This window comes from Atractosteus spatula, chromosome 19 (genome assembly GCF_055471065.1).
Source record: "Atractosteus spatula isolate fAtrSpa1 chromosome 19, fAtrSpa1.hap1, whole genome shotgun sequence".
Lineage (NCBI taxonomy): Eukaryota > Metazoa > Chordata > Actinopteri > Semionotiformes > Lepisosteidae > Atractosteus > Atractosteus spatula.
The window spans coordinates 11,968,445-11,993,994 of NC_142724.1; the positions used below are offsets into that span (position 1 = coordinate 11,968,445).

Sequence of the window (25,550 nt, forward strand, 5' to 3'; positions counted from 1 at the left end):
ACAGCAGCAGCACAGGATGACTAAAGAGGAACAATGTGTTGCAAGACTTTTAGTCAGTTAGCTGGCTGGATATCTTGTGCAATAGACAGGCCTTATGTGGGTAATCTAGAAAATCTTCCTACAGCACAACACATCTGTATGGATCATTTTTTATTAAATTGCCAACAAGCCTTTTGGAATTCCAACGGAATGCTTTCCGAGGGACTTGATTCTAAATGGAAGGGGGTTTTGCCTGTACAGGTGTTAACTTGTCCTATTCCCCTTATGTGCATTCAGAGCCCAGCATAAGCTAACATATTATCCCTGTTCCACAGCAAATAAAATGCAAAGGAAGAGCTTGTGGTAACTGTGGCAGACTGCACTGGCTGAATAATACTGCTTCAGGTCTATAGTATCAGTCTGTTAATATATTGCCATTTTATCACTGCAGATTGTCAACACTGCAAATTTTTTTTTCAGTGTAATGGTTTTCAGGAAGAAGAATGTTTGAGTACCGCTTTCCTGCAACTATAAAGTTTGATTGAATGACTCTTCTTGAGATAAAATCTGTTCTGTCATTTGGAGTCTGCATAACCTAGTGGAATTTCATCAGTTCACTTTAGTCACACATTTGCAAAGATACACGGGAGTAGCTAGTGTATTGATGCATTCTTTTTTTCTACATTTTTAACAGCAATAATTTGGTACATTTTGTGTTGATGCTAACTCAGCATTGTCCCTGACTTATGTCAAAGAAACAGAGAAGATCCACATTGCTCAATGGTTCCTATCAGGGTTTGAAAGCCTCCAGATTTTATATAAGCCAGTTTTGGGTGCAGAAAAATTCAAGCTTTATAGCTTTGCTGAGGCAAAAGCACAATCAAAAACAAGCATTAAATAGGTTTTCTGCTTCATCGGTACAATTTCCACCACTACTTGCAGTTTCAAAAACCTGCAATGCATCACACTGCAAAACAGTGTTGAGTTTTCCCCTCACTCAATGAATATAACATTGCAATAGGCAGGGAGCTGTGAATCACTGGATCCCCATTGACTTCCAAGCCTCCAGGCATCCATTTGGGGTTGCAGATGAGATGTCAAACATTCACAGTGGGCAAACACAGCCTGTTCCAGCTAAGATGTTGAAAAGGCTGAAATGATGGAAAAAACGGAATTATCAATACAGCCAGAGAGATGGGTTGTGCATTTGTTAGAAACCCCCAGGTCATCCACAGGGAAACAAAAAGTGGAAAGATAGCCACAGCTGTGTGACCTAAATGATCAGGACAAAAATAGGTCAGCTGCACAAGTTCTAAGAAGTGAAACTGTTTTTTTCAGTGCAGCGGGCTGACACCTCCTGAATGAAAATCCAGTGGCCCAGGCTCAGGAACAGGGCAGGGAGTCCGTCCCAGCTCTCTCAGCTGTATCCTCTTCCAATCAGTGCTAAGCAGCTCCAATGGGAAAGTGCTACTGGATCCATGTCCAGACTGGGAAGGAGCAGAGGGGGAGTGGCAACAGGACCCCAAGATCAATATACTGGGAATCCAAAGTCTAGTGATACTGCCCACCACAGGGATATCTCCAGCTTCACAACGTAGTAACAAAATATCTAGCATAAAATAGAGCTGTGATATCTAGTTGCATTGCCTTGTGCAGGACCTTATGTCACAGTACATAGTGCATCAAAGGGAGATGCTGTCTATACACGTGCAAAATGTAGATGAAAACCCTTTAAAAGTCACTGTGGCAATAAACAGTCGGATGTCTCGAATAAGACATTTTTTATCGAGGGGAAATTGCTGGTAGAAATCTTTAGAAAGTAATGGGGTTTTCAGGTTTTGACAGTAGGCAAGTGGGTGGGATTTTTGTTGTGTACACTCGAACAGTAACCCCTAATTGATGTAATGCCTAGGTGCTGCACGAGTTATTTACTGTAGCTCGTCTTCTAGCATGAAAGTGGCACTTATATGGAAGGGAGGACACCACCAAAATAGTAATACTGTAATTTTACAGCTGCAGTACCCCAGTTAGGATGAGCTTGGCCTTTTTTACTTACAATGATAAGCAGATACGCTTGTGTTGTCTGGCACAGGGCTGTCCAGCTGGTACTGAGGTGGGCAATACATGCATCTACAGTATCAAGTTGAAGTTCACTTTTGCTGCTGTAGTTCTTTTGTTTTGTTTCTCGTTTTGGTGCTTTTTCTGTTCCTTCTTGTAGACTGAGCCAATAATAGCTCGCGGAGTAGCGCACATGGTATTTCTCACTTCTTCACCTGCTCTTTCACTTTTAAGCAATTGTCAGTCGACAAAGCTGCTAGCCCCTCCTGCCCCACACCACTGTCTGTTCTTCATCTGTGTGCTGGTTTTAAAATGGTTGTCAGCCACAGAGGAGCCTGATGCCTGTTTCGGAGTTGATAGAAAGATGATGTGAGAGCAGAGGGGGAAACACTCTGATTCGGTTCTCATTTTGAGAGTCAGGCATCGGTCTCCTCACCTGTCTCTTGTTGAAAGCTCCAGCACAGAAGGTAGAAGTACAGGAAGATTCTTAAAATGGGGGCGGTGCACAGACTGGACCACTGTTGTCATGGAGACACTGGTTCCGACTTCAAGTGATTTTATTAATCTGGGGGTTACAATATTTTGTTGTGTAAACATGAGCTCACTGATTTTCTAGAAGCACAATGTGGGAGAAGGTCATATAACCTGTGGGCTTAAATCTGTGAGCATCAGCTTTTCTAGGCTTTAGGCCTTCTAGGCTAGATTTACATCGTTTATTTTAAAACCCTTCATTGATTTTTCTCTCGCTGCCTCAACTTCTCGCAGGCCGAAAAAGCACGGCTTTGTGGAAACGGCGCTTAAAGAGAACAAACGCCAAGTTGCTTTTAAGAAGGAGCAAAAGGATTGTGCCCCACGCTGCAGAGCTAAAGTCAGCTGAAACAAAACTGGTGAAATGCGTGAAATGACAGGGTTAGTCTGTGAGAAGTCCTCTTGCGCTAAAAAACACACACCTTTTACTACAGTCTGTAAATTACACGGAATGACAGAATACATCATAATTAGTAACAAAAGGTGGAGACAGTATGCCTAATACCTACAGAAAAAAAACAATTTAAATAAAATGTAGGGAGTGGCTGGGCTGACAGGGCAGACTGACTGACTGTAGCAGAATCCTGGTTGCAGTAATTGAAATATTGTACATGTCGAGTGAATTTCAGAGTTCAGGTGCCTGGGTTCTATTTCCAGGTGGACAGAAGCAGCACAGAAAGCCCTGATTGAGGTATGAAAGTGTGCAAAGTTGAGGATCTTTTGTTTTATTTTGTTGGCTGTGCGCACCGTCATTCTCTCAGCTTGGAACAGTGGAAGTCAAACACCAGCCCTCCCATCCCGGTACAGCACTTTGATACGACCAGTGGTCTAATTATAGGAAGCGAATACGTGGGTATGCTAATCCGACTATTAAAAGAGCCGGTTGTGCTCAGATCCTGCCCTGGAGTAGCTTGCACTCTGACGGACCCTTGCTGCACAGTGAGCAAGGTTGCCTTCATCGTGGTGACGCTGCTTTCGGTGCGAGCACAGTGCATAGCAGTTGAAATTCCAGTCTCCGCCGTTCTCTTGGCCTTTGTGCCAAGTCGGTCTCAAAATTGCGTTTGTACCTTGGCGTCTCCTCACGCACTGAGATGCACATCCAGTCAAAAGCTCAAAGGAAAGCGGTTCTAGAAACAGTTCACATCGAGCATTGTTTTCAATTGGGCCTATTTCGTGAAGAGAGCCACCTCGCGATCGAATGCATTTTCAGATTACCGGGGGGTGCCAGGCTGACGCTCCTCTTTGTGTGGCAGGCCCAGTGATGGGGGCGACGAAGAGCAAGCCCAAGGACCCCGGCCAGCGGTCCCGGAGTCTGGACGGTACTATAGGCATCGTAGGCTCCTACCACCCCAGCCACAGCCCTGTCCAGCAGACGCTCACGCCCAATCGCAGCCCCGCTGCAGAGGGCTCCCGGCGTGGCAACCAGTCCCTGACCAGCAACGCAGAGCTTGTGCTCTTCGGCGGGGTGGACTCCTCCATCGGCATCACCTCCCCGCAAAGAGGTACGAGGGAGCCAGTGCAAAGGTCAAAGGTTAAAGGTGGCGCATTCTGTCCAGTCAGAGAAAGGGGCAGTTTACCCACTTTGTTGGGTATTTTAGAATTTTTCTTTTGTGTCAAATGAAAAGGGGCTTCTGGGAAAAGTGGCCCCACCTGTAAGTGTGAGTGTGAGTGTGAGTGAGGGTGTGTGTTTGTGCCTGGCTGACTGGCCTTCCTGTTTAGGATGTACCCTGCCTTGCACCCATGGCTTAATGGGATATGCTCCGACTCCCCCGTGACCCTGAATGGGAAGAAGCAGTTACCAAATAGTTGGATAAATGAAAAGGAAAAGTTTCACATCTGTTGTTGATGTAATCAAAAAATGCAGTTTTTTTCCATGTTAAAAATCAAAAAGGCAACCGGTTAGTCCTTTTTTTCCCCCCCAGTTTTAATTTTCCTTTTCTCTGTCTCAGGAGGGGTTACCACATTTGTAGCACTTTACGACTATGAATCGCGGACGGCTTCAGACCTGTCTTTCAAGAAGGGCGAGCGACTGCAGATCGTCAACAACACGTAAGGAGGGGCTGACTCACTCTCTCTTTCTCACAAATGCACACACAGTGACACACCTACACACGCACCAGCAAACATCCACATCTCACTAATTAGCCGTGCCAGTCACAGTCTCTGGCCTGCTTTCCCTCTGGCATTCCAAGCTCTCCAATCAAACTGTCTCTCACATAGAGTTCCTGAGCCGCTTGCTGAAAAGTCGTAACCATAGGAACGTGTTTTCCACAATGAAAAATGCCAGTTGTTTTCATGGGACTTATGGGATACCAAACCTTTTCTGGTTTTTCGTGCTAGCCCAAGTGCTAGCACTTGAGCATACATTTGCAAGACCCATTTGCGCATGCCTACACCTTCAGAATGAAATGCACGTTTATTGTTACAGAGCATGAGTGTTTGTGAAAAGGTGGCACTGCCGGCACATGCATTTGCTATCTAGAAAACTGCAAACCTAAAGGTACAGTATTTGTATTGTACCAAAACTAATACAGAAGTGTTGAACATTTTCTTTTTTATATAGTTGACCTCAAGAACGAAGCGGCTGAACACCTGCTTAGGTTATTTTTGCTCCCTGTTCTGTTAAAGACCACTTCCACCTCCCAAAAACTATTAATAAAAATTACCTTTGTGTGCAATGCATATACATTTGCATGCTACAGAATACAAGCAATTACACAATCTACCCAGTTCAGGTCCACTTTATGAAGTATATCAAGAAGGGTACTAAAACGGTATGGCATTCAAAACATTCAGGTTTCATCTGAAACCCACAGCCTGGCTTTCTCTTGCACCAGTTACTGCTGTTCCCTCTGCAGATCTTTCTACAGCAGTGTCCAGTGATGTAAGTCTCTTTTCTTGAATGCTCGTGGCACAAAAGAACAATCATTGTTTCAGAGCTTCAGCTATCCGTCGTTATCTCAAACACTCATCCCTTATAATTTATTAAAGGGAATACATCTGCTAATAACTCACCCAACTTTATTTGTGACCTACAGTAGCTTTGCTAAGATCGTGTGTCTGATCTTAATGGAAAGTGATTTCCTTCCCCAGTTTTAGGTTGTCCAAGCCCCACATCTTTTATTTGAGGCTACTAAGTGTTTTTTTTTGTCATCCTGTTTCATCCCATTTTCTCCTCCTGGCCACAAGGCATTCTCGATTAAGGCATTTTTCTTCTAAGACACATCTTTGTCAGTGCAGAGTAAAGCCTTTTTTTATTGTGCCCAAACCACACAAACACAAATCTGAACCTTTAGTGTTTGCAGTTCTGAAAACACTGCTCTCCTGTCTTTAGTGAGACTTCGAACGGGATTTTTCTGGTGACAGAAGTAAGCTAGTAATATATAGATAACGGCTGCATAGCTGCTTTGAAAAGGTGGCTGTACTGCTTCTGTTCACTGGGGGCAACATTTGAGTTGATTTGTCTCTGCTTCCTTCAAATGGCAGCTTGTCCTGATGATCTGATAGTCTCTGGATGTCTGTGCTTGTGCTCTAATGCTTGCTGTTTGTGTTTTCTGAACCCAACACCCTCCCTCCCTCCTTCCCCCCCCCCCTCCACATGCTTCATAATTTAATTTTAGGAGAAAGTTGAACTGCAGGTTAGTAAAACAACTTTTCAATTTCCTTATTGTCCGATGTTGTGTTCTGTGTGTGGAAAAAAACAAAAAAAAAACAGGCTGGGAAACACACTGCAGAAGTTGGTTGATGTCCAAACATGAATAGACTAAGGCCCGCGCAGAGCTGGAGCTTTTTTTAGACTAGAAACAGTCATCTCTTCTTCTTCCTTTTGGCTTTGCTTTGACAGACCCTAAGGCTGCGTCAGTTTTTTATGTCCGGAAAGTAACTTTTCATTTACTTTCTGACTTTAAGTGTATTGTTTCAGCTTTCTAAACAGTTTGATACAATATCCAATTTATGTAATTGTCTTTACTTCTTCCAGATGCCTCAGAGCATTAGGAACAATATTGCCCTGATTCTCATTTCACTATTTAGACTTTCTTCTTTATTTTTTGTTTCTTTTGTTCTCCAGCTTCAACTTGAGAGGTCAGGGTAGAATACAACAAGATAAATGTCTCTTTAGATTTTTTGTACGTGTGCAAAATCTACCAATCATATATTTAAACATGTACAGAGGTGTTAATTTCTTTGTAAATATGTAAATTAAGAGCCATTGGCTTTTAGTGATGAATGACTTTTTAATTAAGGAATGATGATATTCTGAATCATCCGTGAATCACATTGTTCTGTTGTAAATGTCGTGTCAGAAAGACATAAAGAAAGGGTGTAACCATGAAATTGCCACATGGCTTATAGCAAATTAAGTGTATCAGTTTCCTGAGTGCTGCGGAGCTCCACTATGAAAATGATTTGTTTGCCTAGTGTTTACATCACCCCTAAACACATACAGATGCTTCGAAAAAGATCACTGTCCTAGTTGACCTACTGTACACTTTGTGTTAGAACTATTCTCAGAAGCACATCGTCTTGTTTGTGTTTTTTCAACACATTGACTTTATGCTTCACTTTATGTCCTACAACATAAGCTCTTAACCTGCTTCTAATCTGCTGCAAAAAAGCTTTCTCTCTATTATAGAGACTTTAGTCTTGAAGTTGCATTGGGTATTGAATATTCTGCTTGGCTTGTTTTTTTTTGTTTGCATAGTAACACGTCGCATAGATACAGTAGCTTTACTATGGCATGATCACTGCGCATGCATGCATATTGATATGCACTTTGTCAGAATCGATGCTGCTTTGCTTGCAGGCATTGCTTCTCCGAATCTGGAGTCACATTATAAGCCTCCTCCAGATGTAGCATTCTCAGTCTGGGGAAGGTGCCCGTTGTATGTAGCTTAAATATGGGCACTTGCTGTCTCAGGGGGATTTTTGTCCAGATCAGCACCAGACTCAGACACTGCTCTGGCACAAAAAAAATTAAAGACTATGCCTGAGATAACGCAAAAAAAAAAGTTATAATATTGGTTGACCAGAAGAGTAAGAGAAATAATATGGTGGTAAGGTATTGAGTGGCTCAACTTATCAAGGCTCCCATTTGAAGTATAGGCTGTGTTCTAGAGAGTAGCCATTACTGGTCAGAACCTAGGACTGTGACTCTACTGTGATCTTTGAAGTGACCAGTTGAGGTCAAGATTAGGTGGATTCCAGCCATCCAGTCCACCCACCATCCAGTTGACAAACACCTTTGAGGTTGCAGTGTAATGAGAGAGCTGCTTAGGTCTTCCAGCTGATGTCCTGTGAACTGCGTTCTGAATAAACAAAAGCCGTGGACTGTACAAGGTCCCATATCACACAAACTATACTGTATGTTCACTCCTCTTAAAGGTTGTTGCCATGAATGAACTATTCTATTTTGAGGAGCAGAAAAAACAAAGCTTTGGTGATTTTTAAAAATGCATGTCAATAGATTTTCATTCTAATATTTCACAGGGCTGTCTTTTCCATCAATAACGTTGTCACCAAATCTATGTACTTCATCATAATCTATGGTGCAGTCTGATTTCTGTTTGTTGTGAAATGTCGCACACATTTTTACTATTTATTGATACACGTTCCTTTTGCTTTTAAAAGAATGCTTGTGTGTCCTGTTAAAGACAATAATAAAGTTAAGTAGACTGACAGTTTACCTATTTTATTAATTTTCTGTGTTTTCAGTGTCAAAAGAAGATAAGTTTTGTGAAAAAGTTTGTTTTTGTATAATTATTCAAGACTTTCTCAATTGCTGTTTTTTAGGACTTGTCTGTAGTTAAATGTGTTGACTTGACTCTCTGCTTTGTTATTAATTAAATTAAGTCTGGTATGTTTGCTTTATACCTGAAAATAGAATTTAGGTTATTGTTTGTTCATAAAATGAAACAACTGCTTAATTTATGACCAAGGCTTTGTAGAGACCCCTGGATTAAAAGAGTGAATGTGATGAGAACCTCATTATGAGGAGAGAGCAAATTAGATTTACTGTAAGAGTGGCATTAATTAGTATGGAATTGGGGTTGGACATTTAACTTCATTAAGCAAGCATCTTTCTGTTACTGATAATTATGCCGCAGGCTCATGGCAGTGAGGGAACAAAAAACGCTTCGCTCACTTTATTCACTGTCACAGAATGTGGTAAGTGAAGAGGTGGGCATTTAAATTAAAAATGTGTGGGGAAAAAAACAGCTGTTTCGCCACGTATAGTGAATGTAACCTGGAATATCTGGCAGAGACATGCCATGCTCCAGCTCTCCTTATAGGAGTCATTTTTGTTTCTGGGTGTTCTCTGGCTCGTCGGGTAGACTTCTTGTCCCTCGAAAGCAGGTCACCTGAAGTGTCGTACTGTTTCAGAAGCTGTCATTTAGCGTCTATTTCCTGATTTGAAAATGCAGAATAAAAAAAAACAATCTGTCAGCACAGGGGAAACCAAACGAGGCAAAAAAAAAGACCTATAAGTGTTGGTCTGTTTTTTCCTTTGGTGATTTTCACAGAGGTGCGCTCTGTGACGGTTTGCCCTGGATTGTTCTGTGTGTGTTGCAGAGAGGGGGACTGGTGGCTGGCACGCTCCCTGACGACTGGCGAGAGTGGTTACATTCCCAGCAATTATGTTGCCCCTTCGGACTCCATCCAGGCTGAAGAGTAAATCATTCCTTTTGTTTGTGCCGTCGTTTTTGCTTGTCTGTCCTCCGTTCCCTCCTCCTCCGCCCCCTCTCTCCTTCTTGTGCCAGTCTAGGTTGGTGCACTGCCTGTCTGCAGTGTAGGGGGATTACCAGTCAGAGGAATCCACTCTCATGCTGACCAGACACAGCATGCAATATGTACAAGCTGCGTCAGAGTGCGTAGGCTGCAAAGGAACAAAGAGGGGTTTATTCCAGGCTGAAAAGAGAAGAAAAGAAACACAACTTTTCAGCTGTGGAGCCTTCTTCAGGTTTTCACATCTGAAGAAGGCTCCATAGCAGAAACGTTGTGTTTCTTTTCCTCCCTTTTCAGCCTGGAATAAACCTTTTTCTTGCTACTATGTAATTTGTACTGTGCTTTGACTGAGGCACAACAATACTGCATTCTCTCCCTGAATGGGTTAGCCCATTACAGCCTCCACCCCGTCCTCTGTCAAAGCTCCATCCCACCACTAGCTCCTCTCACCTCCAGCTGCTCTGTCCCCCAATAAATCTCTCGTGCGCCACAGGTGGTACTTTGGGAAGATCACGCGACGGGACTCTGAGAGGCTCCTGCTAAACCTGGAGAACAGGAGAGGAACTTTCCTGGTCAGGGAGAGCGAGACAACCAAGGGTGAGTGATCCTGGAACTGCGTACTGCAGAGAGGAGGGCTGGTGCCTATTGCCGTGTTGCACTGCAATAAGCACAGTGATCTAGGTGCTGCAGATTTGAGCCTGGGTCATGTTACTAGCCCACTGTGACCACGATTCCTCAAGCGGTGATGTACAACTGACTGAGCTCTGCCAAGAGTAGAGCTAAGAGATAAATGTGCCTGGTGCTCTCTCAGCTCCTGGCGACACTGTGACCTCCTGGGCACTGTCAGTGAGGGACGTACCTCTCCTCCAATCATGCCAAACTTCCAGTACAGGGCCCAGCTGCCTGTGGCTTGAAGTTGCGAGGCCCAGAGGAATCCGCCCACACTTCCTCATTCGTCCCCACGCGCGGTTGCAGCCGTGAGCTACGAGAAGCTGAATTTGAGGGTATAACAAAAAAAAAATAACTGGAAATTCCACCAAAAAAAAGGAATGGCTTATGATTGCATGTTAGCTAGTCTAGCTCCCCCATGACCCCGAACTGGAGGAAGCAGTTAGAAAATGGTGGGAATGATGATTTGCATTTTGAAAGGGTTTAGACGTGTCTTTAGTGGCCGCGGTGTGGGCTTTGAAACTCAGGAACTAAATATTAAATGATATAAAAGAAAAATATGTTTTGAAATGCAGAAAAATATTTTATAGAAGGCAGCTCCAGAGCAAACACGTCAATTCATGTTCAAATGGGCGGATGAAGTTGCACTGCCTTGGCAATTTATTGGTCATAAGCAGAAGTGTAGCCTGCATCTAAAACCTATGGATAGAGCTGTTTTGAGATAAAGGATGAGGCAGAATGGTTGATATAAGAGCTGAGCTGCCTCAGTAACCATGTGTAACTCGTACCCTGCTTCTTGCTGGTATTGGACCTACTGCAAACCCAAGATTTTCAAGCAAAACAATAAAAATTATTCAGGTGGGTAGCTGCGTCAGCATGCTTAGGCTGCAAGGGATCAAGTAATAGGTTTATTCCATGCTGACAAAAAGAAGAAAGAAAACACAACGTTTCGGCCGTGGAGCCTTCTTCAGGTGCGAGCTAAAAAATATTCACAGAACAGAGGACCACTCTGCTTTTTTTTTTCATTTAAGCAGGAACAGTTGTTTATGCCTCCTTGCTGGCTTCTTAATGCCTCCTTGCTGTTAAATACTGCTACAGTCTCTTTATCTTCTTAGAAAGGAAAACGCACACAAATCCAATCACCTGCAACCATCTCACAGTTGTGTTTCTCTCGTCAATCTGTAGTCAGTAATCTGGTTCGCAGTGAAGCTCAGAGGGCAGTGGGGTGATGTCAGTTCCTTAGGGAAAGTAGGGAGGGGCAATGATAAAGTGAAAGGAAGATGAAAACAGGGGAGATCACTCCAGCTGGCTTGGAGAGAGACCAGGCTTCAGCTGTGCAGTGGCTTTGTGTGTTTTTTTGACACAAGTGTATTATTTTGTTTTCCCTTCTTTGTGCTCCGTGAAGGCCAGAAGGATGATCGGAGAGAAGAGAATTTGGAAATCGGTGGAGACAGTGCTGTGGCAAAGCAGGGGATGTAGGGCTGAGGGACAGTGGGTAAAGGAAACAGACAAATGTAGGTCACTGCGTAGCCTGTGCCGGATAACCAGAGGCTGCATCTCACTGTTTCGGGGATGGTGGTGGTGGTGGTCGTGGGGGGATGGAGGAGAGGAAGGCGGTCCTGAAATCAGCTTCCAGCAGCGCCCCCTGGTGACGCCGGTGTTGATTTCAGCAGGAGCTTCTCAGCAGCAAAGAAATTGAAGAGAATGCTCCGAGCTGCAGGAATCACACTAGCTGCCAGTGTGGATCATTAGCTTTTGAAAGAGCTCTGTTCACCCTGTCTTTAGATTTAGTATCCGTCTTAATTATTTGTTTTGTTTATTGGACAGAACACTCATTTTCTAACTCTATAAAAGGGCTGCGATGTCCTTTAAATAAGCTTTTGATTTCAGTGGTTCACTGTTGTATACTTTTGTATATCACTCTGGAAGTATGAGAGTATGAATATTTTATTTTTAGAATTGTGTGCAATTCTTTTACAGTTGTGGAAAAATACAAGTTTCTTTTCAATTAGAGAAGGCCATACTCCCCAATAACAATTTCCTTTTAGTTAGTGAAGAAAACCCATTAACCGACCTTCATTAGCAACCCAATTGGATGTGTTTCTTCATTGGAATATGCTCAGAAAGAATAGATCATTCTCTAACAAGACAAGCGTCTGCCAAGCAGAATGAGAAATAAACTCACTAAAGCACTTGCTGAGAGCAGAGGGGAAAAAATAATGGATAAGAGATGAAAATATTGGCAGCTTGCGGTCCTGAACGTCACTGTTATCAAATGCGTACAAAGCTAAAGAATTTAGTAAAAACCATAAACTCTTTTATCAGAGTCACAGTCAGTTTTTTTCCCTTTAATCCTTTAAAATCCTAAATCATTTTTTTAATTGGTTTTGCTAATTATGTTTCTATTTTATAGCCACCATATCTGGATTCATCAGTTATTTAAAACACACTCTCCGGCAGCGATTTCTAGTACCTGACTGATAGGAGGAGAGTGAGACACAATTCAGACGCGGGCTTTTCTGCAGTAAGGCTAGTAGGGTCCCCCCTCCCCACCCAGTTTAACAGAAGCAACCCCTTTCCTAAAAGTTTTTAGTTGCACAAAAAATGTTTATCTTCACCTGTACATCAACCACTGACAAAGAAGCTAGCACCCTGCCCCGTTTCCTGAATGGTGGAAACCTTGAGATTTTCTTTGAAGCCAACTCCGCCCTCCCACCAAGAGTATAAGCCTGCAGGTGGTCAGCCTGTTACACGAGTTGCTGCGGCTTCAAGAACTGAAAGAACCATCAGTGTCCATGTGATTTTTTGTCGTTTAGTAGGGGCATCTGATCTGGGATCTCATCTTATTAACATCTCACTTCTTATAATTATTCTGTTTTATGGCTTCCAATAGACTTACAGTACTGCATGACCAAGAGCAGGGAGGACTCTCACTGACTAAATCCAACCTTACTCCAACCTTACTCCAACCCTTGTAGCACTCTGCCTGCTTGAAGAATCTGCCTGTTTAAGGCCGATAGTAATGTGACCCAGCTTTAAACTAGCCATAGAGTCTAGTATTGTCTGAATTGCTAGCAAATACCATTATTGAATGATACACTTCCAAGCGCCCCATTAAAACACAGCAGTCATCTATCAAAACTAACACTGACATGGGTCTCCCCACTATCTTGTGTAAGTTGTTTTCTGTACAATATCTTAGTCTCCATGGTCCTCTGCTGTAGTGCAGGCCCTGGTGATTTGGCTCATTGTGAGAATGCCTTAACAACAGACTTCTTTCTTCTCTTTGTAAAGGTGCCTACTGCCTGTCAGTCCTCGACTACGACAACACAAAAGGCCTCAACGTCAAACACTACAAAATCCGCAAGCTGGACAGCGGAGGCTTCTACATCACATCCCGCACGCAGTTCAGCAATCTGCAGCAGCTCGTCAGCCACTACCGCAGTGAGTACAGAGACCGGAGAGAAGCTCCCGATAGAGCTGCATTTCCATTAAGACTTCAATCCGTTTAATTTAGACCACAGCATTTTTTTTGGGGGGGGGGGGGGGAATTGTCCTCAACAATTTATTTTTCTTCTTCGCCTTCTTTCCCGCCTCCAGTGTTTTTTGTGAAGGGCTCATCAAATGTGTCGTTCTGAAAAGCTTTCAAAGGCAGCTCTTCCACTTTACATTTTTCCGTACTCAAACATCTCTGTCTTTTGTGAGTTAAAGAGTTCTGTGGATAGGTTTTGCTTTAGGCAAAAAAGGAGGAGCACGTGGGGGAATGTGCAGTGGAAAAACTCAACAGAAATTATGCTAAATGAGTCAGAAGAGGGGTGGCACAGTGGCACAGTGGTTAAGTGGTTCAGCCCTGCAGCTCTATCTGCATGGGGTTTGTATGTTTTCCCTGTGTTCATATGGGTTTCCTCTGGGTGCTCCAGTTTCCTCCCACAGTCCAAAGGCATGCTGGTAGGGTCATTGACTTCTGGGAAAATTAGCCCTGGTGTGACTCTATGTGTCTGCCCTGTGATGGGCTGGCATCCTGTGCAGAATTTACCCTGCCTTGTGCCTGTTCCTGGCTTCAACTCCCCCCCGTGACCCTAAACCGGATGCAGCAGTTAGAAAATGGATGGATGGATCGAGTCAGAAGTGGCTTGTTTGTAAAAGAGACCACTGCATTACGACACAAGAGTGGAAGTGAGATTGAAGTGTTGAGCAGCGTCCCTGCCTCTGCTAACCCATTTCCCTCTCTCTCCCTGTTCCTGCCCGTGCAGAGCACGCGGACGGCCTGTGTCACCCTCTGACCGAGGTGTGCCCCGTTATCAAGCCGCAGACGCAGGGGCTGGCCCGGGACGCCTGGGAGATCCCCCGGGAGTCTCTGAGACTAGACGTCAAGCTGGGCCAGGGCTGTTTCGGGGAGGTCTGGATGGGTAAGACATTACTGTATCTACCAATTTCCTTTAGAAAACAAGATGCATCAACGGCTGGTTTTAGGCTAGGTATAGAGTAATCGAAGGCAAAGGGAATATTACAGTTATGTCCGCAAATGTTAGATTTCTTCAAGGTTTCTTTTTTCTGTCACTGTTGAAAGCACAAAGTGCTGTTTATTTTTAAGAATGTATGAAACTGACCAATCCTTTTTTGCTCAGGGCGGCACATTTTAACTTGGAGCAGGTAAAGGTTATTCTACACTGGTGTGACACCTGAAGAAGGCTATACAGTCAAAATGTGGTGTTTCTTCTTTTTGTTTTGCAGTATAGAGTTAACATTTGTTTCTTTGCAGTCAATGCACAAAGGTACAGTTCCCCGCTTGAACATTTTAACTTGGATGTTGTATTATTTCATGTCTAGGTTTCTCTGGTTGGGTTATTTTGTGTGTCAGATTTTACACAAAGGGTTGTGAAAGCACACCATATTATGATTACTGGAGCTTTCTTTTGTGACCTGGCTGGGGGATATCCTTGGATCACGTAATTAGCAACAAAAATGAGCTACATGTCCCAAAAGGTTACAACCAAAAGACTGTCATTGTTATATTCACACAGTTCTACAGCAGTACAGTGATGATCACTTACATAAACATTTTCTATGATGAAACCTGAATTATCCTCTGGTAGCTGAAGGAAAATCCCACTCACTCAAGCAGAATCGTTTTATACTGCTGCCATCCACTCATCCATGTATATTAAATCCCATTTTACTTCTCTTAAGCCATGTCTCATTTCTTCAAAGCATAGTTTTCTGAAATTCTACTCTTGAATCTGAACAGTTTCTAAGTATTCTTTAAAGCACATCATATTATGATTACAGTATTTCTCTCAACTGCAGTTCGCTTTCCATTTCCAGTTGTTATCAACCTCAAAACAAACACTCTGTGCTGCTCTTATGCTCATTAAAATCTTCTGTATTCTTCCCCCGTCCTCTGTTTATCGAAACGTGCATACAACCTTCTAGCATTGTACTGTACTATAACTTGTAATGTGGGCTTTCTCTCTGAACAACAGGCACAGATAAAGCAGAATTAAAGACTTTCACTCTTTAATTCAGTCTCTCAGCCCTAAAATATGCTGAGAACTTAAATAAACTGGGTGGAAACAAATATAGTTACAGACCTAAGTAGAGGCTTCCTGGATGTTAAACATGTTCCAGACATGCATAGTCCTCTGGGTAAAGAAGTGCTTCCTATTCTCAGTTGAAAATGCATGTCCCTCTGTCCCTCTGAGTTCTCTGGTTTGTGTTTCACCATTGATTGTGAGATTTAATAAGTTATGTACTTATTAAATTGCTGAATAATCTTGTTTAAAACTGCACTGTGATGATACTCCATCTGTATCTCTCTTCATCTGTAGCGTGACATGCTTTAAAGCATACTGAAAACATCAGAGCATCTTATCGATCAATTAATCAACTAATATTTGATTTCCATGTGGCGCCTTTCATTCCAGTGCATTCTCAAAGCTATGTACATAAATGGCACATCTAAAAAAAGAATTAGAGTTAATGGGAAAGTAATAATAATTTCCAAGAAAATACAAGTACAGTAAATATACAGGGATATATGTGAAATTAAAAGAAAGAAATAGGTTAAGAATTGAAAGGCGTCTAAAAGAAGTAAGCTTGGAGACGAGATTTCAAAACCACAGCAGAGGGCTAGTGTTAGTAATATGGTGAGAAAGAGAGAAAAGGCTCAGTCCCCTAATGTAGGATGTGAAGTCCTTGGAACTCGAGCCAGCCTGGCAGGTGTAGAGATGGTAACTCTTGAAGGCACACAGGAGACAAGAGAATTGTTGCCTGGTGATGTTCCTCCCGAAAATTCCGCTTTCCGCAAGGACCAAGTTCAGTCTTGCTTCCACTGCCTCATGGCCCCGCGTCCCTTTCCCTCTCAGGAACATGGAACGGGACAACACGAGTGGCGATCAAGACCCTGAAGCCAGGAACCATGTCTACAGAAGCCTTCCTCCAGGAGGCCCAGGTGATGAAGAAGCTGCGACACGAGAAGCTGGTGCAGCTGTATGCGGTCGTCTCAGAGGAGCCCATCTACATCGTGACGGAGTTTATGGGCCAAGGTCAGGCACCAGTCACACGGCAGATTGCCTCCAGGGGGCACTGCTGGTGTACTTATTCAGAGTATTTTTCCTTAACAACGGTGCTGAACATATCACCATGTCTGTCATAATGAATTACTCTATGCCATTACGTTAGGTGCACAGTTCATGTAGATTCTAGTATAACCTTGAGCAGTGGTTCCTGGGGTAATTCAGTAACCCAAAGTGTCCACAAAAAACATTCAGATTCACAGGGAAACTGTCGTGTTCCGCTGCTTAAGGTGGAACTGAGCAACGGCTGTGAGACGCAAGGTGAAACCACGCGCTGGGAGACAGAGACAGAACAGGGAAGCTGCAGGCAGCACAGTGAGAGGGTCTGAGCTGTGCTGAGTATGCAGTCAGAAGTGTTGTGGTTGCAGGCGGAAAATATAGGCCGGGCGTGGAGCAGACAAATACAGTCCAGGGTTGTTATTCAAACTAGTGTAGTCTTAACTGGGAAGACACTGCAGTGAAGCACTGAGAGAATCCAAGCTGAGGTCAAGAAACAAGCTAAGTTCGTAACTAGAGGCAGAGCACTTGAGAAGTCCAAGAGTCGCAGTCGGGACAAATCAGGGTGATATCTGGGAAGGGAATGCAAAACTAGATAGCCAAGATTCAAAGCACACGCCAAAGAGCAGACTTCCAAAGTAGTCAGAGAGCATATCTTAAGTGTTACCTACAGTTGCCATGGTATAATTGCTTGCAGGTGGTACAGGTTTCCTGTCAATATATGTCTCCATGTCAACCGGATCTGAGTGACAGGTTTGTGTGGCCAGCTGCCATGGTAGTGCTTCACAGAGTTTCTGACAGAAACTCCACAACCACTGTCCAGAAATTAACATTCTTTCCCACACGGGTGTTCGATAGCCTTGTGCTGATTACGAGGCTGAAGCTATCCACCACTCCGTGGGAAGAAAGTGTTAATTTCCTGCATTTATACTTGTATGGCCATGAGGAAAAGTAAGCCCGTTGTTCTTGAAAACATTTCCAAAGTTTTTATAAGTCAATGTTTAGGGTTAACAGCAAGTCCTTGCTTTGTCTCTTCTCAACACCCTCCTGTAGTGCATTCTAGTACAAGACTAGTATAGACTGGACTTGTGGTACCTGGTTTCCTTCCACTTCATCTCTTCAGAACACCTGCCTCCAGCTCACTGACTTTCGTTTCTGTCCCTCTCACTGTAGAGACTTCCCCCTGAAATTAGTTCACCGCCTTGCACTGTGAAACACACTCAACCTAGAGAGGAAGTTGAGACCAAAACCTGTTTCGTTTTGATTGATGAGCAAACCTTAGGAGTTTCACAGCTTCCTGGGCTCACACCTGCAACAGGCTTTTCTGATTGAATCTCCAGCTCGTCTGAAAATCAGTGTGGCTATGAGATAGCACCAGGGGCAGCTTTTTTTTCTCACTTGTTATAAATCAGTTCTGTGTTTCAAGTGGAATTGTTTTATACCGTTGCTATTCATTCATACCAATTCCATGTATATTCATTCCTTAATGTGTACTAATGTATAATGTGTTTAATGTATATTATTGTATGTTCTGTCTCACTTCTGCAATTCTGAAATTCTGAGTTGATTTGAACTCGGTCTGGACAGTTTCAAAGTATTCTTTAAAGCACACCATATTATAATTATAGTGATTCTCTCACCTGTGTTCATTGCTGAACAGACCAGATCAATACAAACAATTCCCTATATTGATAATGCAATGCATTTTACACCTGCTATATTGCTAAACTTTGCTAGCCTGAAGAATGTAATACATTTTGTAGGGTATAGAAGGTGCAGTAGTTCAAACGATGCAGAACACTTTGCACAAGTGCAGCGGATGAAGTTTAAAAGAGCCTGCAGTTCTTTATGCCAGGACAGTGTTATGGAACAGCAGCAGAGCATTGCAGCAGGCAAGAACAGCACCCTGTGAACAGAGTGTAAGGAGGAGCTGGAAGGGGATAGGAGACAATGTAGTGCTGATATTCTTTCCTCTACAGGCAGTCTGCTGGACTTCCTCAAGGGCGACATGGGCAAAATACTACGCCTCCCTCAGCTCGTGGACATGGCCTCCCAGGTGAGCAGATGGTTGATGTCAGGAATCTCTGATTCACATGGGCGCGATATACAGTACGAGTGGCCCAGAGTGGTAATGACTGGGCTGCGGGTTCTGGGTTCGACTCGATACTTGGGGCACCCATGTGGAGATGGCTTTTCCTTCCTGAGTTTACAGTAGTGTTTTCTAGGTACTCAGGTTTCTTCTCAAAGACATGTAGGTCGGGTTTGGCTGTGTTAAATTGTCTTTCCCAGGCTTTGATTCAGGGAGCAGGATAACTCAGTTCCTTCCTTTCCTTGTCAAGATGATTGGCTTTGGGGCCCTTTTGACCCTTGCTTAGTGTAGATTATGGGGCACATCAAGAGATTTGCGCATGCATGCTTGTGCATATGCACTCCCCCAGAGATTGAAATATTGACAAGACCTCTATTTTATTTTACCTTTTCCTTAGATTTTTATGTTACATTTTACTAGGTCCCCTACTCAGTTCTTTATTTTCTGCTTGCAGTTGTAGACTTGTGTATTATCACCCTATATCTGAATATGAATATTGTGGCATGACGCAGGGGCGTGTCCAGTGTGGAGGCGGAGCCCTGGTAGAAGGGCGGAGCCTCGCCTTTGCGGTCCCAGCTGTCCCGGCTTCTAGATGATGAGCCACAGCTGGGCAGGTCCTATAAAGGCACACTGGACACCCTCCGACGGGACGGGCAGGGACCCCCCCCTGGAAGTGGGAGTTTACACCGATAGTCCCGGAGGACCGTCTTTTTTTTTTTTTCGCCTGACCTGCTATGCAGCACCACTGGGGCAGGCTGTTCCATTTTCACATTGCCTGTCCCACTGTGTAGTACCACCAGGGCAGGCTGCTCTTTTTCCACAAGTTTGTATTTTATTTTTGGCCTTACGCGCCCTGCTCTACCAGACTGGACCCCATTAAATAGGAGGTCCAGTCCAGCCTGGAGGTCACGAGGCACAGCGGTACACTTTCTTTTTGCCTTTTGTTTATTTTTTCACCCCTGTTTGTGTTATTTTTGGTCCCTGCTGAGCCTCACTCTGGTGCTTCCATCTCTTCGCCCGGGGCGTTGACTGTTTACCAGTGTGCTTGCCGCGGCACCTCCCCCACCGCACTGTCACGATGTATAATAATTTTCAACTGAACATTTTCAACTGAAGACTTAGTTGGATTAAACAAATCACAAAAGACCTTTGCAGGCATTTCGTTATTCTTTTTTGTTCAAGAACAAGGCATCTTTAGGTAGAGAGGTGAAAACGATTTAGTTTGCCACAAGAAACAAACCGTTTTTGTTCCGCTGTAGCAAAATACTTAAAAAGTTATTTTATGTGCAGTGCATTAAAACAGGTATTTAAGGAATGCTTTACGTATCTGGGGAGTGTTGGTGCTGCTGCGACATCCAAAATGCCCAGAATCGAGGACTTCACTGTAACTCAGTTCCTCCAAAAACTCTTCTGTTTTTCTCCTTTCAGTTTAAGGGCGTTGTTTAAAGCTGTTGGGCAAATTTAAGGCACAGCTTTACTTAAAGGAAGTGGCACCCATTGTCATACTAGTGTCATAATACACAAAATGTTCGATGCGGTTAGCGCTGGACTTTCAACCGGTTTTCCTTCTGCAGATTGCAGCTGGGATGGCCTATGTGGAGAGGATGAACTACGTGCATCGAGACCTGAGGGCCGCAAACATTCTGGTGGGCGACAATCTGGTCTGCAAGGTGGCTGACTTCGGCCTAGCGCGTCTCATCGAGGACAACGAGTACACAGCCAGGCAGGGTGAGCATCGCAGGGGTGCTGCTGGCCTGTGGTTTTGCAAGGCCATTACTGCCGTTCTTCCTGCAACACCATGCCCCAGATTGCTTACGGGAGACGTCAGAGTTTTCTAGATTGCATCTTCCACTGCAAGTGAGCTTCCAAAAGGCTGATACAGTTTCTGTTTGGACGCCTCAGTGTGAAAGTGCCAGTTCATTCGATCAGTCAAGGTTACTGAGGTGTTATACCTAGCAATGGCTATTTTACAGAGTATTCTGCTCCTGAAAACATAAAAAAAATGGTGAACCATCTTAACAGGGTTAGCTAATGACTGTGTGGCAGTATCTGTTGGACTGCTCTGACTCCTGGACTTTCCGTCTCGGAATGTTAAAAAAAGTCATCATTTTAGTTATAAAGTGCCTTTCCAAACCGAAGGATGTTGTACGTAATGATAATGGAAAAAAAATACAAGAAAAAGAAATTAAAATGCACGAAGAACATACTAGGACAAACTGCAAGACAATCAAATAGAGACCGTAGTAAAAAGGTGAGTTTTAAGTTTAGATTTCATAAGAGTCTCTCAAGAGAGCCAGAGTCAAATTTATCTTCACTATGCGTCTCCGTCTAAGGCCAGTCCAGGCTTGAGCATTAAAAAAAGGAAACAATTTCAGCACCAGTAGCGAAATGAAGTAAAGATTATGGTAAAACCCAGTCCAGTGCAGATGTGCTGTTTCTAGTGAAACAAGAATGGTAGTTGGAGGACTCAAGGAGAACAGGGCTGGCAGCAATCTTGGTTGAAAGGTGACATCTCTTGTTCCCCCACAGGTGCCAAGTTTCCCATCAAATGGACAGCACCAGAGGCTGCGCTGTACGGTCGCTTCACAATCAAATCAGATGTCTGGTCGTTCGGCATCCTGCTGACAGAACTGGCCACAAAGGGCAGAGTGCCCTACCCAGGTAGACTGAACACTAGAGGGCGATGCCTTCCTTGCTGTCGTGGATAATGAGGATCTCAGATGCTGTCAGTGATGACATGTTTGGGATTCATCTTCACTGTGACTCTGCAGGAACAAGGCACACCGCTGGACGCTCAGGAAATTAAGTGTCGGCATGATGTGGGGGTTGTTTGCTCTTTCATTTCCTCTGGATTTCCTTTTCTCCCGAGACCTAGATGCTGCTGGTTTTAAACTACTGTGCCATCCATCATCAGTCAACATTTGACTAGAATTATTTCTACAGTATCACGTCTCACTGCTGGTTTGAGTACTGGAGAAGTCAGACTCTTCTAGATTGCATCTTTCACTCCATGTGGACATTTTCCCAGGTCCAGTAACATCTTACACACCTGGGCCTAGAACAAATTATTGTTCTTGTTGTAGTTGTTGTATTATGACTGCTCCAGGTCCCTCAAGCATGACAAATTGCTAATTTCTTTAGCATTACGATCACTGCATACAAGAAGACAAGCTTAGATGTAAAGGAACAAGTAACGCTTTATAACATGCTGAAAAGAGAAGAAAAGAAACACAACGTTTAGGCTGTGGAGCCTCGGAATCACACCTGAAGAAGGCTCCACAGCCGAAATGTTGTGTTTCTTTTCTTCTCTTTTCAGCCTGGAATAAACCTTTACTTGTTCCTTTGCAGCCTACACGTGCCGACGCAGCTCCCTACTTGAATTACTCGAGCTTAGATGTAGGGGAACTCTTCCGAGTGTGGCTCTGTGCTTAGTGTTCATTCCCCGTTGTACCAACGTGTCACCCCCTCTCGCCTCTGCAGGGATGGTGAATCGGGAGGTTCTGGACCAGGTGGAGCGGGGCTATCGGATGCCATGCCCGGCGGAGTGCCCCGAGTCCCTGCACGAGCTGATGCTCACCTGCTGGCGCAAGGAGCCGGAAGAGCGGCCCACCTTCGAGTACCTGCAGAGCTTCCTGGAGGACTACTTCACCTCCACCGAGCCTCAGTACCAGCCTGGGGAGAACCTATAGAAGGGCCTATAGTGGGGCTCGGGGTGGACTGGAGTGGGGTGGAGGGTACCCCCTCAGTCAGGAACTGCTCTTTCAGCAAGCCAGAGCCCCCGCACAGGCTGGAGCTGCCAAAGTGTCAGCCTTCCCCCTCACCAACCCCAACAGCTGCTGTACCCCAATATCTCCTACTGCATGTCCAGTTCAAGGGTCAATTAACATCTTACTCACCTGGGCCTACAACAGTTCATCATCATTATTATTATTATTGTTATTATTATTATTATTATTATTATTATTATTATTATTATTATTATTACGCTATAGTATTTTGAACTTTCAAGGCCATTAATGTGCACAAGACAATTCTGTGCTGCTGGCTATGTGCCCTTTGGAAGTTTATCAAGAGGAGCCATATCCAACTCTTAACACATTGTTCGCTTTTACCCCTTTCAAATAAAATGTGAACCATAGTCTGCTTCTGTAGTTCACCACACTTTTAAACCAGGATTTACTCCCTGGAGGCTAAGAAATACTGAACTCCTTTTAGTTTCTCTGGGCAGCCCTCTGAAGGTCTTTGATCTTGTAGATCTTGTAGAGTTTCCTAAGGCCCACGTCTTCCAAGACGAATCGCCCTACTTCACTCACTTCTGCCATATTGGATGTTCAAGGGAGACAGCAGCCCCCTACCTAGGGTGTGGGGGGAGGAAGGGGGCTCCCAAAAAAAGGGTGCCATTTCCATGATCTTTCCTTGGGAAAGGGCACAGATCAGTACAAAAGTACTCCTCTGGTAGCAAAGGGGATGGACTCGGATCTGGCTGTTTATCTCTGTCCTCTCCAAAAGAACAGAATTCGTGGAAGGCAAATGGCACTGTGTTTTTTTATGTGGTTTGGAATTTAGAGAGGTTCCAGCAATGGGAAATTTGTATGCCTGGGTTCCAAACTTGTGATTTAATGGGGTTTTTTAGGTTGAGAAATATGGCCATGTTAGGGGTCCTGCCTATTTCTTTTCTTTGCAGGAAAGACTAATTTGGGGGATATTATTGTTTTGAACTGGGAGTTTGTTACCCAGTTTTTTTGGATATATGTATATTTTTACCTGGATCAACTGGAATTGAACATGCCGAAACCTAGGATGCTGTATTTGTGCACTTGCAGCAGAGATAAAGAACTGAGCTGCCGTTATTACAGCTAACTGGAGGGGTATGCCTGTATTTTGGAGTGAGTGTTGTGGAGAAAGCAGGCTGGCAGGGAGAAGAGTACTGTGCGGAAAAAAAGAGCAATTCCACAACACAGAGCAAGTCTAAGGACTGCAATAACCTACGAGAGAGAGAATCAGAATCTCCGGCTCTGTCTACACATGTGGGGTCTTCTCGAACAGTTCGAAAACTACTGATCACCGTCTCTCCTGAGACCAGGAACCTGCTGCGTTCTTTTTCTTTTGCCAATGAAAAATTTTTTTTTGTACTGTTGTCGGTGTATATAGTGTATTTTTATTACTCTTGACTTTATTACAGCCTCGTTCACTAGGCGACACTGAGAGGAGGTTCTAGCTATGTTAAATGTAAAGATATTGTTAGTTGCTTCTGGGGGCACCCAGTAAGTCGGGGTCAGAGGTCACTCTGGTGGACTTACTGGTACTCTCAGATTAGGGTGTAGACTAGTTCACCCTCCATGGTACGAATTATAAATGCCAATGAATGCCAGGAAGTGGCCCTGCTAAGACACATTTTTCTTTCTTTTTTGTAAACATTATGCAAAAGAACCACCACAGAACTCTGCTGAATTAAAGCTTTCCATTTTTTGAGGGGGGGGGTGACTTTTACAGTTGCAAATCTGTATTTTGCAAATACTGTTAATAGGGCAGCAAACCTGCTCTTGAGCCTGTTTGTTTTAATGCCGTATTTACACTCTTTGTGCAGGTTTTATGTGGAGTGCTGCCTGGGGAGGGGGGGGGGAGCTGGCGTTTCAGCAGGAGTCTGTCTCATTAACACGTGTGCCATACAAAGCCATTGCATAAGTCTCTGACCCCTCACACACTACGACATAAAACTTCTACACATGGAGTGGCAGTCATAAGAGCCGAGGTTATTCACTTCCTTTTTGTATGTTCATCAGTTATAAACACGTATCTCTTTCTTTTTATCAGTAAGACCTCATATAGAAGACTCATTCTTACGAGTGAGATTCAAGATACAGGACTCCTGCACAGTACATGTACTTATGTCTGCAGCTGTAATGCATCATTTAGACACAGTGGCCTGTTAAATTGTCATCTTTGTAGCAAATGCCCATCAGGAATACATTTTGCCTAAAGAAGAGCTGTTCACATTTTCCTTCTTAAGAGTTTTGGATTCAGTGTTCTATGCAGCTAAGCCTCTTTCTGAAAGGCTTGTCTATGGGCAGGTAAGAGCATGAACGTATCCCATTACCTTGAATGAATAAGGCAGGAAGTTGTGTATGTAATGATTTTTGTTTTCAAGACACTTTTACTTGTTAATGTCAACTCTGTTTCCATTGTATCAATCAATTGTTGTGCCCTCATTCTCGGCTCCCTGGCAAATGAATTAAAATAATTTTCATACTTTAATGTGAAATGGTTGAAGGTTATTATCAGAATTCTAACTACTGTTTTGAGCCCCTAAACCTAACATCTCATCTGGGTACTGTGTACTGAGTGGCTGATAAGCAACTCTTTGGGAAAACGCATATGTGGGAATTTTATGTTTCATTAACGTTTTATGTTTCATTATTCTTTTCTTTGTTATTCATTATCCTTGCACGACAGATCCCCAAAGAGATCACCAAGGTCACAGGCTGACAAACACTGCAGTCACTTGTATAGTACCTTTAAATCTCATAATCACATTTAACATCAGCTAAGAATATATAGATGGGGGTGGCAGAGTGGCACAATTCTGGACCTGGGCTGCTATCTGTGTGGAGTTTGTATGTTCTTCCCATGTTTGTATGGGTTTCCTCACACAGTCCAAAGACATACAAGTAGGTTAATTGGCTTCTGGGAAAACTGGCCCTGGTGTGAGTGTGTGTGTCTGTGTTTGTGACTGTGTCCTGCGATGGACTGTCGTCCTGGCCAGGGTGTACCCTACCCATTGCTTTCTGGGATAGGATCCATGACCCTGAGTTGGAAGAAGTAGTTAGAATATGGATGGATGGATATCCAGATCTCAAAGCAAACACATGCTGAAGGGCTAAACTCTGAAAAGTCTCCTAAGATGTGAAAGACAATTAAATTGTGGGGGAAGA

At 43.7% G+C, this 25,550-nt stretch overlaps 1 protein-coding gene across 3 annotated transcripts in view; it reads left to right on the forward strand.

Moving 5' to 3' along the window:
• The window catches only part of src (SRC proto-oncogene, non-receptor tyrosine kinase), a 59,594-nt gene extending 34,721 nt beyond the window's left edge, over positions 1-24,873 (forward strand). For all 3 annotated transcript variants that reach the window (XM_088937587.1, XM_088937589.1, XM_088937588.1), the window contains 11 exons: positions 3,819-4,067; positions 4,515-4,614; positions 9,136-9,234; positions 9,782-9,885; positions 13,252-13,401; positions 14,211-14,366; positions 16,323-16,502; positions 18,509-18,585; positions 20,193-20,346; positions 21,148-21,279; positions 22,099-24,873. In XM_088937587.1, the coding sequence (XP_088793713.1) occupies positions 3,827-4,067; positions 4,515-4,614; positions 9,136-9,234; positions 9,782-9,885; positions 13,252-13,401; positions 14,211-14,366; positions 16,323-16,502; positions 18,509-18,585; positions 20,193-20,346; positions 21,148-21,279; positions 22,099-22,307 (1,602 nt within the window). In that variant the 5' untranslated portion in view covers positions 3,819-3,826 and the 3' untranslated portion in view covers positions 22,308-24,873. The remainder of the gene's footprint in view (positions 1-3,818; positions 4,068-4,514; positions 4,615-9,135; positions 9,235-9,781; positions 9,886-13,251; positions 13,402-14,210; positions 14,367-16,322; positions 16,503-18,508; positions 18,586-20,192; positions 20,347-21,147; positions 21,280-22,098) is intronic.
• The last annotated feature ends 677 nt before the right edge of the window (positions 24,874-25,550 follow it).